General features: G+C 48.0%; 2 protein-coding genes across 11 annotated transcripts in view; one reads left to right on the top strand and one right to left on the bottom strand.

Annotated features, from left to right (window-relative positions):
- Positions 1-19,860, top strand: part of pigl (phosphatidylinositol glycan anchor biosynthesis, class L) — a 131,839-nt gene that overhangs the window by 15,672 nt on the left and 96,307 nt on the right. The window contains exon 2 of the mRNA XM_085965104.1: positions 5,794-5,848. Within this exon, the coding sequence (XP_085821230.1) occupies positions 5,794-5,848 (55 nt within the window). The remainder of the gene's footprint in view (positions 1-5,793; positions 5,849-19,860) is intronic.
- ncor1 (nuclear receptor corepressor 1) overlaps positions 1-19,860 on the bottom strand; it is a 372,353-nt gene that overhangs the window by 321,587 nt on the left and 30,906 nt on the right. For 9 of the 10 annotated variants that reach the window (XM_085964550.1, XM_085964555.1, XM_085964556.1 and 6 more), the window contains exon 1: positions 19,666-19,854. The exons of the other annotated variant lie outside the window; for it this stretch is intronic. The gene's annotated coding sequence lies outside the window, so the exon portion shown is untranslated. Of the gene's footprint in view, positions 1-19,665; positions 19,855-19,860 lie in introns of those variants that run through there. 10 annotated transcript variants of the gene reach the window in all.

The following is a 19,860-nucleotide window of genomic DNA, read 5'->3' as shown; positions in this document are numbered from 1 at the left end:
GAATCCACATAGCGAGCAGCAAGCTATTCAACCAGTGACTGCACTTCATCAGTACATTAACTGTAAAGCTCTCTGGGATGTCCCAAGGATGTAAAAGGAGTTATATAAATGCAAGCTCTCTTTCTTTCTTTTCTTTAATCCCTGTTAAAACAACCATCTTCTTACTATTTCAGCAACTTTTTCTACATAAACATCATGCAGTTTTTGGAAAAATAGAATCAGATGCAAATCACGATCACTGATTTACATGCACATTACGTGTACATTGCTCATTTTAACAACTTTCTAAATTATGGTTGTACGACACACCACATAATGCAGCATAATACTCAGTGAGAGAACATGTCCAGACAAAAAGGGAACTGCTTTTAATATCCTACAAAAGTAAGGACACTGTAGTCCAGCAGTAGACAGAGAGGGTGAACCACAACCTACAGTCATCGAATCTTACAGCACAGAAGGCGGCCATTCGGCCCATCGTGCCTGTGCCTACTCTTTTAAAGAGCTGTCCAATTTAGTCCCACCCCCAGCTTTTTCCCCATAACCCTGCAGTAAGTCCTCTTCAAGTACATGTCTAATTGCCTTTTGAAAGTTCCTATGGAATCTGATTCACACCCTTTCAGGCAACGTGTTCCAGATCATAACAGTCCTCTGTGTGAAAAACACACTCATTTCCCCTCTAGTTCTTTTGCCAATTATTTTAAATCTATGACCTCTGATTACCGACCCACTTGCCAAAGGAAACAGTTTCTCCCTACTTGCTCTTTCCAAACCCCTCTTCATTTTCATTACCTCCATTAGGTCTCCCCTTACCCTTCTCTGATCTAAGGAGAACAATCTCAACTTCTCCAATCTCTCCACATAACTGAAGTTCCTCATCCCTGGTATGAGCCTGGTAAACCTCCTCTGTACCCTCTCTAAGGCCTCGACATCCTTCCTAAAGACAGGTGCCCAGAACTGTAATACAATAATCCAGCTGAGGTCCAACCAGTGAGTTGTAAAGTTTTAGCATGACTTCCTTGTTTTTGTATTCAGTGTCCCTATTTGCAAAGCCAAATCGCATCAACTTGCCCTGCACCTTCAAAGATTTGTGAATATGCACCCCCCAGGTCCCTCTGCTTTTGCACCGCCTCAAAATAGTACCATTTCGATTATACTGCCTCTCCATGTTGTTCCTCCCAAAGTGCATCACTTCACACTTACCCGCATTAAATTGCATCTGCCATGTGCCTGCCCATTTCACCAGTCCGTCCATGTCCTCTTGAAGTTTGCTACTATCCTACAGTCCGAATAATCTGTTTGATTTCTTCCATAAAATTAATTAATTTAGTGATTTGCAATGTAGCCTTTGTTTTTAAGTTACTGTTGAAACTACATTGCGATACAAGAGAGTAATCTTGTATGACAAGGGCAAGAGCAGTAAACAGTGCCGGTATGGCACAGACCCAATGCACACCAGGGATGTCAATCACTTATTACAACTAGAGCTCAAGTCCTGCTTGTAAACATGGGTCAGTAGTGCACACCAGCACTGCACAATTTCCTGTTTTAATTTTTTTTAATGCATTTCAAGGCAATCAGTTTGCAAATTGAAAGAAAGATAAGTTAGTCATATTTTTAAGATCAACATACAATAATTTGCTAAAAGTTCACTTTTTCTCAGCAGTTATGCTGCTCATACTTGACTGGGGAAAAAGCAAATAAGAGTGTGAAAGTGTCAAGAATTTCCTATTAAATCAACCCCCCGCTCAAAAAAACTATATGGAGCACGCTAAGGATGAGAAAAGACCTTTTGGCCGATTGAAACTCATCCCTCTAGCATTTTAACCATCTCAGGGTAGCATCCAAATGCACTTGGCATGTTCATAAAGACCATCTCCAGTACCCTGTCTGGCAGATTATTCTAGTGTTCCATTTCACTAAATTTACATTTATGATCTCAAGATAAATCCAAAATATCATTTTATCATATTAAAGCCATTTATGTATTTATCTATATATCTATATATATAAAGCGGCTCTTCTGTCTGTCCCGATGTCTGTCTGTCTGTCCGTTCTCTATACGTTTGAAAGTTACAGAGCGTACCGACGCGCGCGTCGCCTCAAAAGAAAGCTTGCAATTCCGGACCGGTCATAGGCGTATTTACGTTTCGGCCGGACAAAAATCCCGCCCACGGTATCCCAAAAACGTTCAGCGTTCCGCTCATTAGCATCTCATTAGCGACCGTGTGACGTCGAGGTCCACCAATCGGACGGCGGGTTCCTTCCTACAGTTGAGTGTCGAGTGACTCGACGATTGACCAATCCTACGCTTGGGTGACCTGACCGGTCGACCAATCGGTGCGTGTGTGGGCGGGCCTTATCCTTCTGAACCGAGGTGAGTGGCCGCCATCTTGATTTTTCACAATTTTTTCCCCCACACTTTCTGTGTGTTAGGGAACTAAGGTAAATATTTTAATGATGTGTTAGGGAATTAAATAACAATTTAATAGAGGGGGGGGGGGAGAGAGCCTCGGGAAATCGCGGGGGGGGGGGAAGAGCCTCGGGAAATCGCGGGGGGGGGGGAGCCTCGGGAAATCGCGGGGGGGGGGAGCCTCGGGAAATCGCGGGGGGGGGGAGCCTCGGGAAATCGCGGGGGGGGGGGGGAGCCTCGGGAAATCGCGGGGGGGGGCGCCTCGGGAAATCGCGGGGGGGAAGAGCCTCGGGAAATCGCGGGGGGAGAGCCTCGGGGAATCGCGCGGGGGGGGGGGGAGCCTCGGGAAATCGCGGGGGGGGGGCGAGCCTCGGGAAATCGCGGGGGGCTCACGCCGCCCGCCCGCAGCGGCCGTCCATCAGCCGCGCGATACGCGGGGGACCTCAGCTCCGGACCTCAGGCGCTAGGCAGGGGGAGGGGCCGGAGAGAGGGACAGAGGGGAGTGGGGGAGGGGTGGGGGTGGGAGGGAAGGGGAGGGGAGGGGAGGGAGAGGACATGACAGGGAGAGGGGGGACACACAGGGGCAGGGAGACCAAGCGCCCCAAAATTGCCCTCGCAACGCGGGGCTCCCCAGCTAGTCTATATATATATAAAAGGATGCTTCTTTCTGTCTGTCCTCACGTGTGCGTCTGCATGGTATGCGCTCGAAAGTTATAGAGCGTACCTACGCGTGCGTTACGTCGAAAGAAAGATTACCTTTCCAAAACAGTCTTAAGGGTATTTACGTTTCGGCCGGGCAAAAATCGCGCCCACGTTATCCAAAAAACCTTCAACATTCCGCTCATTAGCATCTCATTATCCTCTCATTAGCGACAGAGTGACCTCGAGGTCGACCAATCGTACGCCGGGTTGCTGGCGCGTGCGGCCGGGCCCTCCTACGGTCGAGTGACGGGACGATTGACCAATCCTACGCTTTGGTGACCTGACGGTCGACCAATCGGTGCGTGTGTGGGCGGGCCTTATCGTTCTGAACCGAGGTGAGTCGCCGCCATCTTGCTTCCATTCTTTTTCCTGCTTTCTGTGTCTTTCTTTTCAAATATACATTTCCAGCAAAATAAAATTGCTTTCATTACATTGAAGTTTTTTTTAAAACATTCATTTGTAAATATTTTCTCTAACCTGAAGATTCTTTTTCCTACCTTTCCCCGTTTTTGTTAGGCCTGAAAGCCTGGGGCTTTCTTGCCCAGCCAGGCCCGAGCTACGTAATTGTCCCACGGCTTCTGCAAAGCTCCCCCCCCCCCACCCACCCCGTGTCACGTTACCCGGGGCAACGGCGTCAGCCACGAGGGTCAGGGTGCGCACGCAGCAGGAGCAGCTGAGACGCGGCGTCTCTGTTCCCCGCTCGGCTCAGGCGGGGGCGGGGCTCTCGGGAGTGCGGATCTCGGCCGGGGCTTGGTGAGCGGGAAGGGTTACCCCGGCAACTGGGCCCGCCGGCCGGGGCAACGGCGTCAGCCACGAGGGTCAGGGTGCGCGCGCGCAACAGGAGCAGCTGAGACGCTGCGTTTCTCTCTGTTCCCCGCTCGGCTCGGGCGGGGGGGGCGGGGCTCTCGGGAGTGCGGATCTCAGCCGGGGCTTGGTGAGCGGGAAGGGTTACCCCGGCAACCGGGCCCGCCGGCCATCTCACAGCCGCAATCGGCGGTCTTGAAGCCAGCTCGGGAGGGCGGGGCTCCGGACGGCGGGGGGCCGTGCTCGGAAGATCGGGCCTCCGGAGTTCGGTGCTTGGTGGGGGGGTTGGGGTGGGGTGGTGGGTGGGTTGGGGTGTTCGGGTGGGGGCAACCTCGCGAGTTCGGGGGCGGGGTGAGCCTCGGGGGGGCGGGGATCAGGGGGCTCGGGAGTTCGGGGGGGAGGCGAGCCTCAGGGATCAGGGGGCTCGGGGACTCTCCCCCTTCCCTCCCTCTCCCTCCCCCTCCCTCTCCCCCCTTCCCCTTCTTCCCCTCCCCCCTCCCCTTCCCCTTCCCCCCTCTCTTTCCCCCCCCGTCTTCCCCCCAGTCGCTCTCACTCTTCCCCCCAGTCGCTCTCTCTCTTCCCCCAGTCGCTCTCTCTCTTCCTCCCAGTCGCTCTCTCTCTTCCTCCCAGTCGCTCTCTCTCTTCCTCCCAGTCGCTCTCTCTCTTCCTCCCAGTCGCTCTCTCTCTTCCTCCCAGTCGCTCTCTCTCTCTCTTCCAACAACAACATGCCCTCGAAAAAGCCTCGGCACCGCCAGGCACTCCAGCTAGTATATAATAAAGGAATCGATCTGTCTGTCCTTCTGTCTGTCCTCGGGTGTGCGTCTGTCTGGCGTATTTACTTTTCGGTCGGACGAAAATTGTTCGCGCCTTATGCAAAAAACCTTCCAAATTAAACTCATTATCTGCTACTTAGCATTGATTGACTGACATCAAGGTTCGACCAATCCTGTGCCGTCACGATTGACCAATCCTACAGTACGGTCCCCTGATGGTTGGCCAATCGGTGTGTGTGTGTGGGCGGGACTAATCGTTTTCATCTCAGGGATCTGGCAGCCATTGTTTCACTGCCATTACTTCAGCTTCCAGCTCAAACTACTTTGATCATCCAGCTTTGAAAAAGTTAGTTTCTCTTTTAAAAATAACATAAGATTTACCAAAAATGTTTTATAAGTACTTTCACTTTCATCTTTCAAGGTATTAAAAAGGTAGAAATGTTGCCCGGCAGCAGATTCACAAAGGGACACAGACAGGGCCCAAAAGCCTGGGACTCGATTTAAAATGTTGCCCGGCACCAGATTCACAGAGGGACACAGAGAGGCCCCAAAGCCTGGCACTCGATTTAAACCGCCCGGCCCAAAACAGCCCTGGCAAAGCCGGGCTCCCCCCAGCTTTTTATATATTTAACTATGGATTTCCCCAACCCAAAAGTCATCTCCCTAAGCAGTAGAGATTGAGCATCTTAAAAAAATTTCTTCCAACTCTTACACTTAAAATAAAGTTACTCTTCTCAGCACCCTCTCCAAAACTGACACATCCCTATTCAAAGATAGTGATCACAGCTGTGCACAACACTCGCATGTTCTAACCAGTCCATTGTAAAACCACAGTGTAACCTCAGATGCCTGTATTCCATTTTTCAGTATATATAACCTAGCCTCGTAAGTTTGATTGAATTACCTCTCTACACTGTCTAACATCAACAGCAACAAGTCTTTTACTCCCAGGTCGCTGAGCTGATTCTATTCCGTCCATTTTGTACTTGGGTTGCATTATTATTTCATGTGCAACATTTTGCAATAAATTTAATCTGTCTGCTTCTTTGCTAAAATGATCCAAATCTTTCTGCAAATCCTTAGCTGCACTCCCTATTTTAGGGTTGTCAGCGCACTTGATAATCTTGCATTTGACTCCAGCACCCGAATAATTTACGTAAGTGAGAAACAAAGTTCGGCGCACTCACCCCTGCAGTACTCCACTGAACACCACCCACCACTCAGTGTTGATCCATTAACCAACTTCAGATCCAGGCCCAAACTCTCCCCTAGAGCTCCATGGCTTTCATCTTTTTCAGGCAGAACCCCATCAAAAGCTTTCTGAAAGTCCAGGAAAATTATATCATGGGGAATTCCACTTTCAATTTCATCTACAATGCCCTCCAAAGAAGTTAAAGAGATTTGTCAGACGTGATCTTCCTCCATCTAAATCAATGTTGGCTATTTCTCCTCCAGGTTGCCCCTCAGAGTGGTTTCCATTGCTTGGCCTGATATAGAAGTTAGGCTGACAGTCCCGAAGTTGGCTCAATTGGATTTGTTTGTCTTTTTAAATACAGGTATGCAGCCTGCTTCCAACCCTGCGCTACCCCGCTAGCGCCCAGTGTCTCTCATGATGATGGCCAGTATCCCACAAATCTCCCCCTCCCTGGGCCCAGGATATATACCATCAGGCCCAAAGTCGTTTTGTCTCTTCAGTTACTTGAAGTTCTTAGAATCATAGAAACTTACAGCACAGAAGGAGGCCATTCGGTCCGTTGTGCCTGTGCTGGCTCTTTGAAAAAGCAGTCGTGCTCAGTCCCACACACCTGCTTTTGTCCGTAACCCTGCAAGTTCCTCATTCGCTAGTGCCTGTCCAACTCCTTTTTAAAATTATTTATGGAATCAGCTTCCACCACCTTTTCAGGTAGTGCGCTCCAGATCCTGACAACTCTGAAAATATTTCTCTTCATCTCCGCTCTAGATCTTTTGCCAATGATTTTAAATCTACGACCTCTGGTTATTGACCCACTCACCAGAAGGAATAGATTTTCTCTATCAAAACCTCTCATCATCTTGAAAACCTCGATTAGGTCACCTCTTCACCTTCTCTGTTACAAGGAGAACAGTCCGAACTTTTCCAACCTCTTCTCATAACTGAAGCCCCTCATCCCTGGTCACTTCCTGGTAAACCTCCTCTGTACCCTGTCTAAGGCCTTTACATCCTTTCTGAAGTGCGGTGCCCAGAATTGTCCACAATACTCCAGCTGAGGCCTAACCAGTGATTTATAAAGTTCCAGCATGATCGCTTCGCTTTTATATTCTATCCCTCTATTTATAAACCCAAGCAACCCAAATGCTTTTTTAAACACTATCAACTTGCCCTGCCACCTGTAAGGATTTGTGTATATGGACAAAGGTATCTCACCAAGGTTTCCTACACTTCAAGAAGTACTTCATTGGCTGTAAAGCACTTAGGGACATCCGGTGGTCGTGAATGGTGCTATATAAATGCAAGTCTTTCTTTCTTCTTCTACTCATCTACATTTCTCAAAAACGTGCCATTTATAGTATACTGTCTTTCCATATTCGTCCTCCCAAAGTGCATCACTTCACTGCATTGAACTCCACCTGCTGTGCTTCTGCCTATTTCACCATCCTGTCTATGTCACCCTGAAGTCTACAATCATCCTCATCACTATCTACTATGTTACCAAATTTCACATCATCTGCAAACGTTATAATGCTGCTCCCTACTCCCGAGTTTAGGTTGTTTATAAAAATTGCAGAGTAATGGACCCAAAACTGACCCTTGGGAAACACCATTGCAAACCACCTCCCAGTCTGAAAAACATCCCTCCACCACCACCCTCTGCTTCCTGTCACTGAGCCAATTCCGTATCTGTACCGCCACTTTCCCCTCAATTCCATGGCCTTCCGTCTTCATAACAAGCCTCCTGCGTGGCACTTTGTCAAATGCCTTCCAAAAGTCCATATATACATCACCTACTGCACTACCTTGACCAACCTTCTCCATTACCTCAAAAAATTCAATCAAGTTAATCAGACATGACTTGCCTTTAACAAATCTATGCTGGCCTTGATGCAATCTCCTTGAATAGCATGCCTTTCCAAATGAAACTTTATTTTGTCCCTGATAATGGTTTCCAATAACTTCCCCACAACCGATGTTTGGCTGACTGGCCAGTAATTTCTGGTTTATCCCTCTCCCTTTTATTGAATAGTGGTATAACATTAACAGCCCTAATGTCCTCCAGCACTACTCTTGTATCCAATGAGGATGAAAGATTGTGACCAATGCCTCTGCTATTTCTACCTTTGCTTCTTTCAGCAACCTGGAATGCATTCCATCCAGACCAGGTGACTTTCAGTAATGTTCATTTTTTAGTACATCTTCCCTATCTATTACTATCCTGTCCATAACTTCCCTTTCCTCTTTTAATCTTCACATCATCTGCTTCCTTTGTCAAGACAGATGCAAAGTACTCATTTAATAATTTAGCCATGTCCTCTGCCTCAACATGAAGGTTTTCCTTTGGGTCCTTTTTCCCTAGCAAACCACTTACACTTTATATATTTATAAAAATCTTTTAGGGTTCAAGTTGTCTGGTAACTTTGCCACAAATACATCAAAATCATCTGGGCTACTTGCTGTACTGTAGTTCAATATCATATTGGTGCTATATTCTTCAGTGAATCCCTGTAGAAAATATTAATTTAGTACTTGGACAATTTCCTCATCAGCCTCACCTCCACTTTTACTTGCTAGAATTTGAACATCCTCCATTGCTGTAGTGATACTATGCTTGGTTTATTTTGCTATCTTCACCTCCTGGGACCTCCTTGCACCTTTAATAAGTGTTTTAAGTTGTTTTTATATATTCAGGAACTGTTATAACCAAAGTTCACCCCCTCTTGTGCTCCCATTCGACACTCCTTATTTGGGTCTTTCCAATCGAGCTTCTGTCTTCCCACAGTACTGAGAGCGGATCCGTCAGTCACAAATGACAACTTATGTACCTGTGATCATGACTTCCAATCCCTCCTAATCCTCTCTACTGTCTTTGACACAGTCGACCACTCCAACGTCTCTCCTCTTCTGTCCACCTCCAGAGGCACTGCTCTCTGCTGGTTCTGTTTTTAACTGCCTCAATATAGGCAGTAGATTGCTGCCAATGGCTTTTCTTCAACTGCCTCCATCGTCAGCACCAGTGTACCCGGCCTCTTCGCTATCTACATGCTACCGATTGGCATTACGTGGAGTCAAAAGGTCAACTTCCACAAGTATATTAATGCCATCTACCTCACTGCCTTCTCTGTTCACCCAAAGGTTGCTGCCCGATATCAAGAACTGGACAAACCAAAATTGCCCAGCTGAATATAAGCAATATTGAGGCTATGCTCTTTGATACCTCTGAGCCTCTGGTTTCAAGTCCAATTTCTCAAGATGCTATCTTGAGTCAGGAAGTACATCTCTCATCCGAATGTTGAATTTTCCCTCTTCTATTTGGAAAGACCCTAATCAAACTTTTCAAAAATAAAAATTCCCCCAACGTTTCTCTCCTTTTCTCCAGTGAATACAACAGAATTAACGAGAGGAGATCTAGACGGACACCTAGGATTAACAGTAGATCCACCACTTTCAATATCCAAACAATGTGGCAAAAAAAATCAAACAAGCTAATGCTAGGTAATAGGCACAAGGTTTAAGAGATGAGAGAAACTGGCTCTTTCACTGGAGCAAAGGCAGCTAAGAAGAATCCTGACAGTTTAAGAGGGAAAAGCCATTTCCACTGGTTGGTGGCTTGGTAGAGGGCATAAATTTAAGATCATTGTCAAAAGAACAAAGGGAAGAAGTCAATAATTTTTTTTGACTTGCATTTCTATAGCGCCTTTCACAATCACCAGACTTTACAGCCAATGAAGTACTTTTTGAAGTGTAGTCACTGTTGTAGTGCAAGAAACAGGGCAGCCAATTTGCACACAGCAAGCTCCCACAAAGAGCAATGTGATAATGACCAGATAATCTGTTTTAGTGATGTTGATTGAGGGATAAGTATTGGCCAGGACACCGAGGAGAACTCCCCTGCTCTTCTTCGAAATAGTGCCATAGGATCTGTTACATCCACCTGAGGGGGCAGACGGGGCCTCGATTTAACGTCTCATCTGAAAGACAGTACCTCCAACATGCAGCGCTCCCTCAGCACTAGATTTTTGTGCTCAAGTCTCTGGAGTGGGACTTGAACCCACAACCTTCTGACGTAGAGGCGAGGGTGCCATCAACCGAGAAATGCTTGAAAACAGCTGTCAAATACTTGAAAACAAAAAATGTAATAGTACATAGGGAAAGGCAAAAGAATGGGGCTAAGTGGTAGCTCTTTCAGAGAGCCAGCACTGGCACGATGGGGTGAATAGCCTCCTCCTGTTCTGTAAAATTCTATGACTCAAGTTTTGTAGCCAGAACAGCACAATTCAATCAAAAAGAGGTGATGCTATGACTTCACAATACACTGATCAGATCTCAGGGAACAGTGCTTGGCAAAAAGATATACAGGAAACTTTGGTTTATCCGGAGGTTGTATGGCCGGAAACCTCGATCTAACAGCAGAAATCAGCAGCCGTTTTGTTAGGTTTTTTTTCTTTTTTTTTTCTTCTCCTAGCATTTTTTTTTTAAACAGTCAGTCTCTGGAAAGCCTCTCTGAAGCTGTTGCTAAGCTACAGAGACGCTTCCAAGGTACGGGCCGACTGTTTACAAGCTGTTGCTAAGCAACAGTGTTTATTGTCAGATACGGAGATGAAAACCTCCGTATCCTTCAACATTAGCGCTGGTCTGTCCGGAAGTTTTCATAGATCGGCATCACGCCAGTCCCGGATATCGCGAAGTTTCCTGTACATGTATTAGTTAGGTAGGTGGCATGGGTGGCATTGGCCCATGTAGATAATTTCAGTGAAAGGGAGTGGGGTTAACCTACAACTGAATTGAAACGTGTATGGAGTTTTGTTATTACCATCTGAGTCTTCCCTAGCCAGGTATTCTTTATCTCAAGTTATCCATTTCTCAGAGTTATACAGCACAGAAAGGGGCCCTTCAGCCCATCGTGTCTGCGCCGGCCATCAAGCCCTATCTATTCTAATCCCATTTTCCAGCACTTGGTCCGTAGCCTTGTATGCTATGGCGTTTCAAGTGCTCATCTAAATGCTTCTTGAATGTTGTGAGGGTTCCTGCCTCTACCACCCTTTCAGGCAGTGAGTTCCAGATTCCAACCACCCTCTGGGTGAAAAATCTTTTCCTCAAATCCCCTCTAAACCTCCTGCCCCTTACCTTGAAACTATGCCCCCTGGTTATTAACCCCTCTACTAAGGGGAAAAGTTCCTTTCTATCTACCCTATCTATGCCCCTCATAATTTTGTACACCTCAATCAGGTCCCCCCTCAGCCTTCTCTGCTCTAAGGAAAACAACCCCAGCCTGTCCAGTCTTTCTTCATAGCTGAAGCGCTCCAACCCAGGTAACATCCTGGTGAATCTCCTCTGCACCCTCTCCAATGTAATCACATCCTTCCAATAGTGTGGCAATGAGAACTGCACACAATATTCCAGCTGTGGCCTAAATAGCATTTTGTACAGCTCCATCACAACATCCCTGCTCTTATATTCTATGCCTCGGCTAATGAAGGCAAGTATCCAAGCATCCCATATGCCTTCTTAACCACCTTATCTACTTGTCCTGCTGCCTTCAGGGATCTATGTACATGCACACCAGGGTCCCTCTGATCTTCTGTCCTTCCTAGGGTCCTACCATTCATTGTATATTCCCTTGCCTTGTTAGTCCTCCAAAAATGCATCACCTCACACTTTTCAGGATTAAATTCCATTTGCCACTGTTCTGCCCATCTGACCAACCCGTCTATATCGTCCTGCAGCCTGAGGCTTCCCTCCTCGCTATTTACCACTCCACCAATTTTAGTGTCATTTGCGAACTTACTGATCATGCCTCCTACATTCATATCTAAATCATTAATATACACTACAAACAGCAAAGGACCCAGCACCAATCCCTGCGGTACACCACTGGACACAGGCTTCCAGTCACAAAAACAACCTTCGACCATCACCCTCTGCCTCCCGCCACTAAGCCAGTTTTGGATCCAATGTGCCAAATTGCCCTGAATCCCATGGCTCTTACCTTCTTGACCAATCTCCCATGCGGGACTTTGTCAAAAGCCTTACTGAAGTCCATGTAGACTACATCAACTGCACTACCCTCATCCACACACCTAGTCACCCCCTCGAAAAATTCAATCAAATTGGTTAGACATGATCTCCCTCTGACAAAGCCATGCAGACTATCGTTGATTAATCCTTGCCTCTCCAAGTGGAGACTAATTCTGTCCCTCAGAATTTTTTCCAATAATTTCCCTACCACTGATGTTAGGCCCACTGGCCTGTAATTCCCTGGTTTAACCCTACTACCCTTCTTGAATAATGGTACTACGTTAGCTGTCCTCCAGTCCTCTGGCACCTCCCCTGTGGTCAGAGAGGTTCTGAAAATGTGTGTCAGAGCCCCTGCAATCGCCTCCCTTGCCTCACACAGCAGCCTGGGATACATCTCGTCTGGGTCTTTAACTGCATCTCCTCCACCTCTTTACAAGATTTCTCAGCCACCAGAAGATTGAGACTTCACTTTTACCGAGATCACTTCACACATTAACCCGTTATCGGCAGCTCGTCTGCACCCACGAGTGTTCCCTGCTAATCCACTTCACAGCCATGTCATATCATTGAGTTGGACTCAATACCTTAAGATGGAAATGGAACAGATACCAATAAAGTTTGCAACTGGCAAATCCACCCCAATCCTGACACATGGTTTGTGTGTACCACTCACACCGCTGGGGGGTGGGGAAGGATAAAGAACTGATATGAGGAAGCCACGATTGCACTTCTAGCTGTTTAACATGCTCCAATTTCCCTTTCTACTTCAGGGTCCAGGCAAACAGCCTCCAGCAGAGCCCCGAGTGAAAGGTAAATTATACCTTAAAGGCTAACATACATTTGTCGTGGGTCTTTGGCATTTATTGGTCCTGCTGACATCCTGCAACCTTTAGCCAGGCAACAGGTTTATTCCCCAGCTACGCCCAGCACCTGCAATCCAGCGTGCTCCAGTTTATGATCACAGATTTACAAAGGGAACTGACTCACAGTTGTGATTGGAGTCCACTTCATTTCACTTAGTGCATTGGGACGTTTAACTACATTAAAGGCACTATATAAATGCAACAGTGACTACACTTAAAAAAGTACTTCATTAGCTGTAAAGCACTTTGGGACGTCCTACGGTCATGAAAGGTGCTATATAAATGCACATCTTTCTTTGTTGCTGTTCATTTGGATACAGCATAGTTACAGATATCAGCACCAGGAGCCAGGATTAATGAGGCAGTAGATTTTCAAATATCTACAGAACATTTGGAATTTAAAAGAACAGCTCTCCAGGATATAGGCATCCTGCTGCCAACATCTCCAGTTAACACAATTAAGGAGCTTTCAGACTCTCTAGCTCTAATAAGCCAAGTTCCCTGTTCCAACATTATATAACCACTAAATGTGGGCCTACCATTGAGATAAGGCTTTAGTTATGTCAATGTGGGGAACTGGGCTGCACATTTGCTGTCTGTAAGTCTATACACAAAACCAAAGTCTTATCGCCCTCTCTCCTGAACTATGACGCAGTTCAAGCATGGAGATAAAACCAAGTTTAGAAAGAACTGTGTGCTGTCAAATTTGTTAGCATTCCACCAAACTACTTCTAACACCTCTCCTCACACCATCACGCAGTACCTGTCTTACCAGGCTGGCTGTAGACTCTGTTTCACAGACCAATTGAAACTTATAAAATTCTGACAGGACTGGACAGACTAGATGCAGGATGTTCCCGATGGTCAGGGAGTCCAGAACCAGGGGTGGTCAGGGAGTCCAGAACCAGGGGTCACAGTCTAAGGATAAGGGGTAAGCCATTTAGGACAGAAATGAGGAGGAATTTCTTCACCCAGAGAGTGGTGAACCTGTGGAACTCTCTACCACAGAAGGCAGTGGAGGCCAATTCATTAAATATATTCAAGAAAGGAGTTGGATATATTTCTTAAGGCTAAAGGGATCAAGGGATATGGGGAGAAAGCAGGGACAGGGTACTGAAATTGGATGATCAGCCATGATCGCATTGAATGGCAGAGCAGGCTCGAGGGGCCGAATGGCCTACTCTCTTCTATGTTTCGATGTTTCAATCACAAGATGACGCCTGCATTATCAGACCAGCCACAACACTTGGTGCCTGCCTCACTAAAATGGCCGCACCACCCGTGCCATGCCTCGCCTCACCAGCCCGGCCCGGCCGCACCACCCGTGCCATGTCTCGCCTCACCAGCCCGGCCGCACCACCCGTGCCATGTCTCGCCTCACCAGCCCGGCTGCACCACCCGTGCCATGCCTCGCCTCACCAGCCCGGCCGCACCATGCCTCACTTCACCAGCCCGGCTGCACCACCTGTGCCATGCCTCACTTCACCAGCCCGGCCGCACCACCCGTGCCATGCCTCGCCTCACCAGCCCGGCCGCACCATGCCTCACTTCACCAGCCCGGCTGCACCACCTGTGCCATGCCTCACTTCACCAGCCCGGCCGCACCACCCGTGCCATGCCTCGCCTCACCAGCCCGGCCGCACCATGCCTCACTTCACCAGCCCGGCTGCACCACCTGTGCCATGCCTCACTTCACCAGCCCGGCCGCACCACCCGTGCCATGCCTCACTTCACCAGCCCAGCCGCACCACCCGTGCCATGCCTCGCCTCAAGAGCCGGACGCATTTCTCTTCCTAGATATTAAAAGACAAATCGAGTAAGTTCACTTCAAAAAATTAGAGTTGTGACCATTTCAATTTATCAGTCAACAGACTCTTGAATATCAACTGCTTACACACGTTAAAAGCTTGACTGAATACAGCACAATATATATTATCCAGTTCCAGGGAACTGATTTTGCACCTCAGAACTCCTAAGTGACAGGGACTGGCTGGAGGTCTTGGTCTGTTGGAGCTCGACTGCATCACTTCCAGTGCCTTATACAAAAACATGCGGACATCTTGCCCCATGAGCTACACATCCCAATACAGGTTGAGCGTCCCAAATCCAGAGTTCCGGAATCCAGAACAATTGGTGGCAGGGGGCGGAATCTGTAAAATGTTCCGGAATCCAGATACCCTGAGGGAGGCTTACCAAAAACCGGAACCTGGGCCCAGGCATTTCCGGACTCAGCATGTGTTTCTGATGTCCGAAGTCCGGAAATATCGCAACCTGGGCTCGGGCGTTTCCGGACTTCGGACATCAGAAACACGTTCCGAAGTCCGGAAAAACCTGAAAACCGGCTCGGCCTCGGTCCCGAGGTTGCCGGATTCGGGACGTTCTACCTGTATCTAATTAATGCAGCCAGGAATCAGTAAGTGAAGTAAATCTGAGCAGAAGTAAAACATACTACCTGACACTCCAAGTGATTTCAGAAATCTCACTTTAAAGCATTCTTATGGTTTGTGATAACTACCTGTTTAACAGATAAGAACATAAGAATTAGAAGCAGGAGTAGGTCATACGGCCTCTCGAGCCTGCTCTGCCATTCAATAAGAGTATGGCTGATCTTCGACCTCAACTCCACTTTCCCGCCCGATCCCCATATTCCTTGATATCTAAAAACAGAAACAATAATTTGACTCAACCCTAAGCGAACATGTATCTCATCCCATTCTACAATTATTGATGCAATTAGGAATTGCAAGTTAAAACTGACCTAATTCAATAGATTGTGCATGTCCTCTGCCAATAGTCCATATCAAGCATGCTGTAGGACAAGAGCAGCAATATCCCGGGAACATCATCACCTCCATCGTCATCTCGGCCAAATCACACACCATCCTGACGTGCACATATGTGATTGCTCTGTCACTGTCGCTGGGCCAATATCCTGAAATCCCGTACCAAACATCATTGTGGGACACCATCATCGCAAAGACTGCAGCAGTTCAAGACCCATCTTCTCAGAGCAACTTGGAATGAGTAATAAATATGACCTTACCAGCAACAATCACATCTAGAGAATAAAGTACAGTAAACTATATCCATATCTGGGAAGCCTCTTAAAGCACCTCTCTCATCATCAACTCTTCTTTACCCTCGCTCCTCTGAATTTACTGTCCTCCTTAAACCTCTCCCTCAATAATAAACTCTCTGTTATATTCATGCTCTCTCTTCCTCCTCAACCTTAACAGCTCCAGTTGCCTCTCTACAGCCTTGGTCTCAATCACAGACAAGACCATCTCCTACCAATGCTTGGTGACACCGCCCCTACCCCCTCCAGCCCCACTTCTACATCTTCCCCTGGAAAAAAAATTTTCCCACTCATCACTTACAACTTTCAAGCTTCCAAATGCCGAGCCTATGGTCCTCCATTTACTATGAAACTTCTACAACCATCGAACTGCTCAACCACCTCCACCTTTGATGCCCTCGTCCCCAGCAAAATCTTTACTCTCTCCCATCCTGGCTGTTGCCCCTGGATTTCGTTGTCACTAAGACAGAGACTATCCATTCAGCTGCCTCCGCCGCTTCCCCCTCTCCCTTTACCCACCAAGCCAAACCTCCTCCCAGGCTCCCCCTCACTGAACCCCCGCCTTTCTCTAGTTTCTCTCCTATCTCCCCTAACGCCATCTCCAATCTCCTTGACCTTATCCAACTAAATTGCTGACCACCCAATTTCCCTTCCTGGCTGCCATGCTAGCCGGCATTATAAATGGTTCCCTCTCCCTGCGTACTGTCCCGCAACCTTTGAAAACTGCTGTCATCGCCTCCTTCCAAAAGAAAACCTCTGTCCTAGTCATCCCAACCATCCTTTCCTGTCCAAAGTCCTTGAACATATTGTTGCCTCCCAAATCCCACCATTCCTGCAACTCCAATGAGGCTTCCATCCATGCCACGGCACCAAAACAGCCCGAACCAAAGTCACAAATAATGGCCCATATTTTACGATCAGAGGCTTCCTGCGTGCGGAGGCCTCCGATCTGGAAAAAATCTACGCCCTTCCCTGAGGGCTCCAGAACTCCGGCCATTTCCGCTCCTGGGCCTCTCCACGACGAAATGCGCAGGGCCTACGTATCCCAGGGGTGCAAGCGTCCCTGGGATCAGTGGGCCATGGGGAACCAATGGGAGAAGGGAATCTCCCTTCAGAATGGAGATCACTCCAAAAACACATCAAAACATTAAATAATTTTATTTTAAATCACGTTTTTAAAATTAGTTGAAATTACATTAAATTAAATATTTTAAACAAAAATGTAAGTAGTTTTTTACGGGGCTAAAAATAAGCTTACCTTTTTAAAAAGTATTTTAAAATTATAAATGAGTGAAAAAACTTTTTTTTTTTTAAACTTTTTTTAAACTCTTATGCGTAAGACTTTTAAGGGATTTCAGCAGGCCCTTCTCCAGTGCAGACGTGCAATCTGTCTAGACAGATTGGAAATGTCGGTTTTCAGTGCATGCGCTTCGCATGCCTGAAATTGGCATTTGTGAGGTCCCTACAGGTGTGTACACACCCATAGGGATCGGAAAATACGGCAAATATCTCCGGTGACTGTGACCGTGGTGCATTCTCTCTCCATCACCTCACTGCAGTCTTTGACACAGCCGATCACACCATGCTCCTTCAACGTCGCTCCTCCCAAGTCCAGCTTGGTGGAACTGCCCTCTCTTAGCTCCACTATTAACTGTCCATTCATAGCCAGTGTCTCCAACAATGGCTTTGCTTCCCATGCCTGCACGGTTACCTCCGGAGAGCCCAAGGATCTATGCTTTGACCCTTCCTTTTCCATATCTACCTGCTGCCCCTTGGTGACATCATCTGCAGATATGGAGTCAGGTTCAGCATGAATGCTATCGATGCCCAACTCTACCTCTTCACCACCTCGCTCGATCCAGTCACTGCCTTTGAGCTGTCAGACTGCTTGAGCAATATCCAGTCTTTGATAAGCAATTTCCTCCAGCTAAACATTGGGAAGACCAAAGCCATTGCCTTCAACCCATCACAAACTCTGTACTCAGACCCATTTCACTGCTCTCCTTAGCCACTGTCTTAGGTTATATCAGACTGCTCGCAACTTCGGCATCCCATTCGATCCCAAGCCGAGCTTCCAATCCCATATCCTCTCCATCACAAAGACTGCCTTCTACCTCCCTAGCTTCACCTGCCTCCGTCCATCTACTACTAAAACCCTCATCAATGGTTCTGTCACAGACAGACTCAGCTATACTAACTTCTTCGTCAGCCTCTCATCCTCCACCCTCCATAAACCAGCTGAGCCAAAACTCTACTGCCGTCATCCGATCCTGCACCAAGTCCCACCCACCTGTCCTTGTTGACCTACATTGACTCGCAGTCCCCCAATGCCTGCCATTTAAAATTCTTATCCTTATGTTTAAATCGCTGCATGGTTGCCCCTCCTATCTCTGTAAATTCTCCAACCCCCACAAACTTTCCGTCCGTCCAATGCTGGCCTAATGTACACACTCCCTGAGCCCCACCATTGGCGGTGTGCCTGCAGCAGCCATGTCCCCAAACCCGAATTCACTCCCTAAACCCCTCTGCTTCTTTAAGACCTTCCTTAAAACCCACTTCTTTGACCAAGCTTTTGGTCACCCCTTTTACCTCGTTCCCAGCATCCATTTTTACACCTTGGGACAGTTTTCTACGTTAAATATAAAGGCACGTTATTGCCACAATTTTTGTGCCCCTTTCATCCACACGATTATCCCAAGCTATCCAATAAAATGTCCTCTATTGTCTCCTAAACTCCAAAAATCCTATTCTTTCTTACTATTAGAATCCTGATAAACATCATTGTCTCCTTTGTCAACTCTTTCACAGCACCTCACACTGTGACTGATTAGACCCACATCTCCCTCAGTCTTTCTTCCCTCCAACAATCTATGAGCCTTTAAAACGCAAGCTTACTCTCATCTCATAATTACTTCTTGTTTCATCGCTTCTCCTGTCCGGCACTATGGCCTTTATCCTCTCCTTTCTGGCACTATGGCCCTTATCCCTTCCTGTCCGGCACTATGGCCTTTATCCCCTCCTGTCCCGCACTATGGCCTTTATCTCCTCCTGTCCGGCACTATGGCCTTTATCCCCTCCTGTCCGGCACTATGGCCTTTATCTCCTCCTGTCCGGCACGATGGCCTTTATCCCCTCCTGTCCCGCACTATGGCCCTTATCCCTTCCTGTCCGGCACTATGGCCTTTATCCCCACCTGTCCGGCACTATGGCCTTTATCTCCTCCTGTCCGGCACGATGGCCTTTATCCCCTCCTGTCCGGCACTATGGCCTTTATCCCCTCCTGTCCGGCACTATGGCCTTTCACCCTTTATCGAGGTGTCTCAGTAAACCAAAGATAATTGGGATGCAGTTGGAATGACTCTGGTTAAACCAGCATCACCAATGATTGAATGTAAACAATAAACCCATGTAATATTAGTGGATCAGCATTCGTTATAACAGAAAGGGGAGGGTTACTATCCCCAAAACCCTAATAATTATTCGAAACATAATTGTACGAACGTTTCACAACTGACACGCGTTATCATCTTTCCTTCTCTTGCGCGCTCCCACCCCCCACAGGATGGGCAGCACCAAAGCCCCCCTCAATGACCAGTCAGCCCAGGACATTAAACCGTGGAGGGCAGGAGCCTGTCCGAGCCCAGTGTCCGGCCCAGTGTTTAGCGGGGGCAGGCTCCTGCCGGACGGCCCACTGCACCGGCTGCCGTTCACCCGCGGCCTTGCCTGCCCCCAATGGCTCAGCACCGCGGCCAGCGGCCCCCTTAGCCCCAAATTCCACCGCGGTTGCCCTGGGCCCACGCCGCCCCCGGGGAGGCCGCACTCACCGGCCGGGGTGCTCGGCCGCTGCCCGGGCTCCAGGCCCCGGGCTCCACTAAGTCGGTGCGGGCCGAGCGCGCTCTAACCCCGGGCCGCCATCTTGCGTTGAGCCCAACCGGGCCGCCGCTCCGTGCCCCGGGTCTCCGCCTCCTGCCTCCGGGCCAGGCTGGGCTGGGGGTCGCTGCCTGTGTGCCGAGTACCCA

This window comes from Somniosus microcephalus, chromosome 22, assembly GCF_052327205.1.
Source record: "Somniosus microcephalus isolate GS21.2 chromosome 22, FLI_Smic_1.0, whole genome shotgun sequence".
In the NCBI taxonomy this organism is placed as follows: domain Eukaryota; kingdom Metazoa; phylum Chordata; class Chondrichthyes; order Squaliformes; family Somniosidae; genus Somniosus; species Somniosus microcephalus.
The sequence above is the reverse complement of the archived record's forward strand: the minus strand, read 5'-3'. Positions and strand labels throughout refer to the sequence as shown.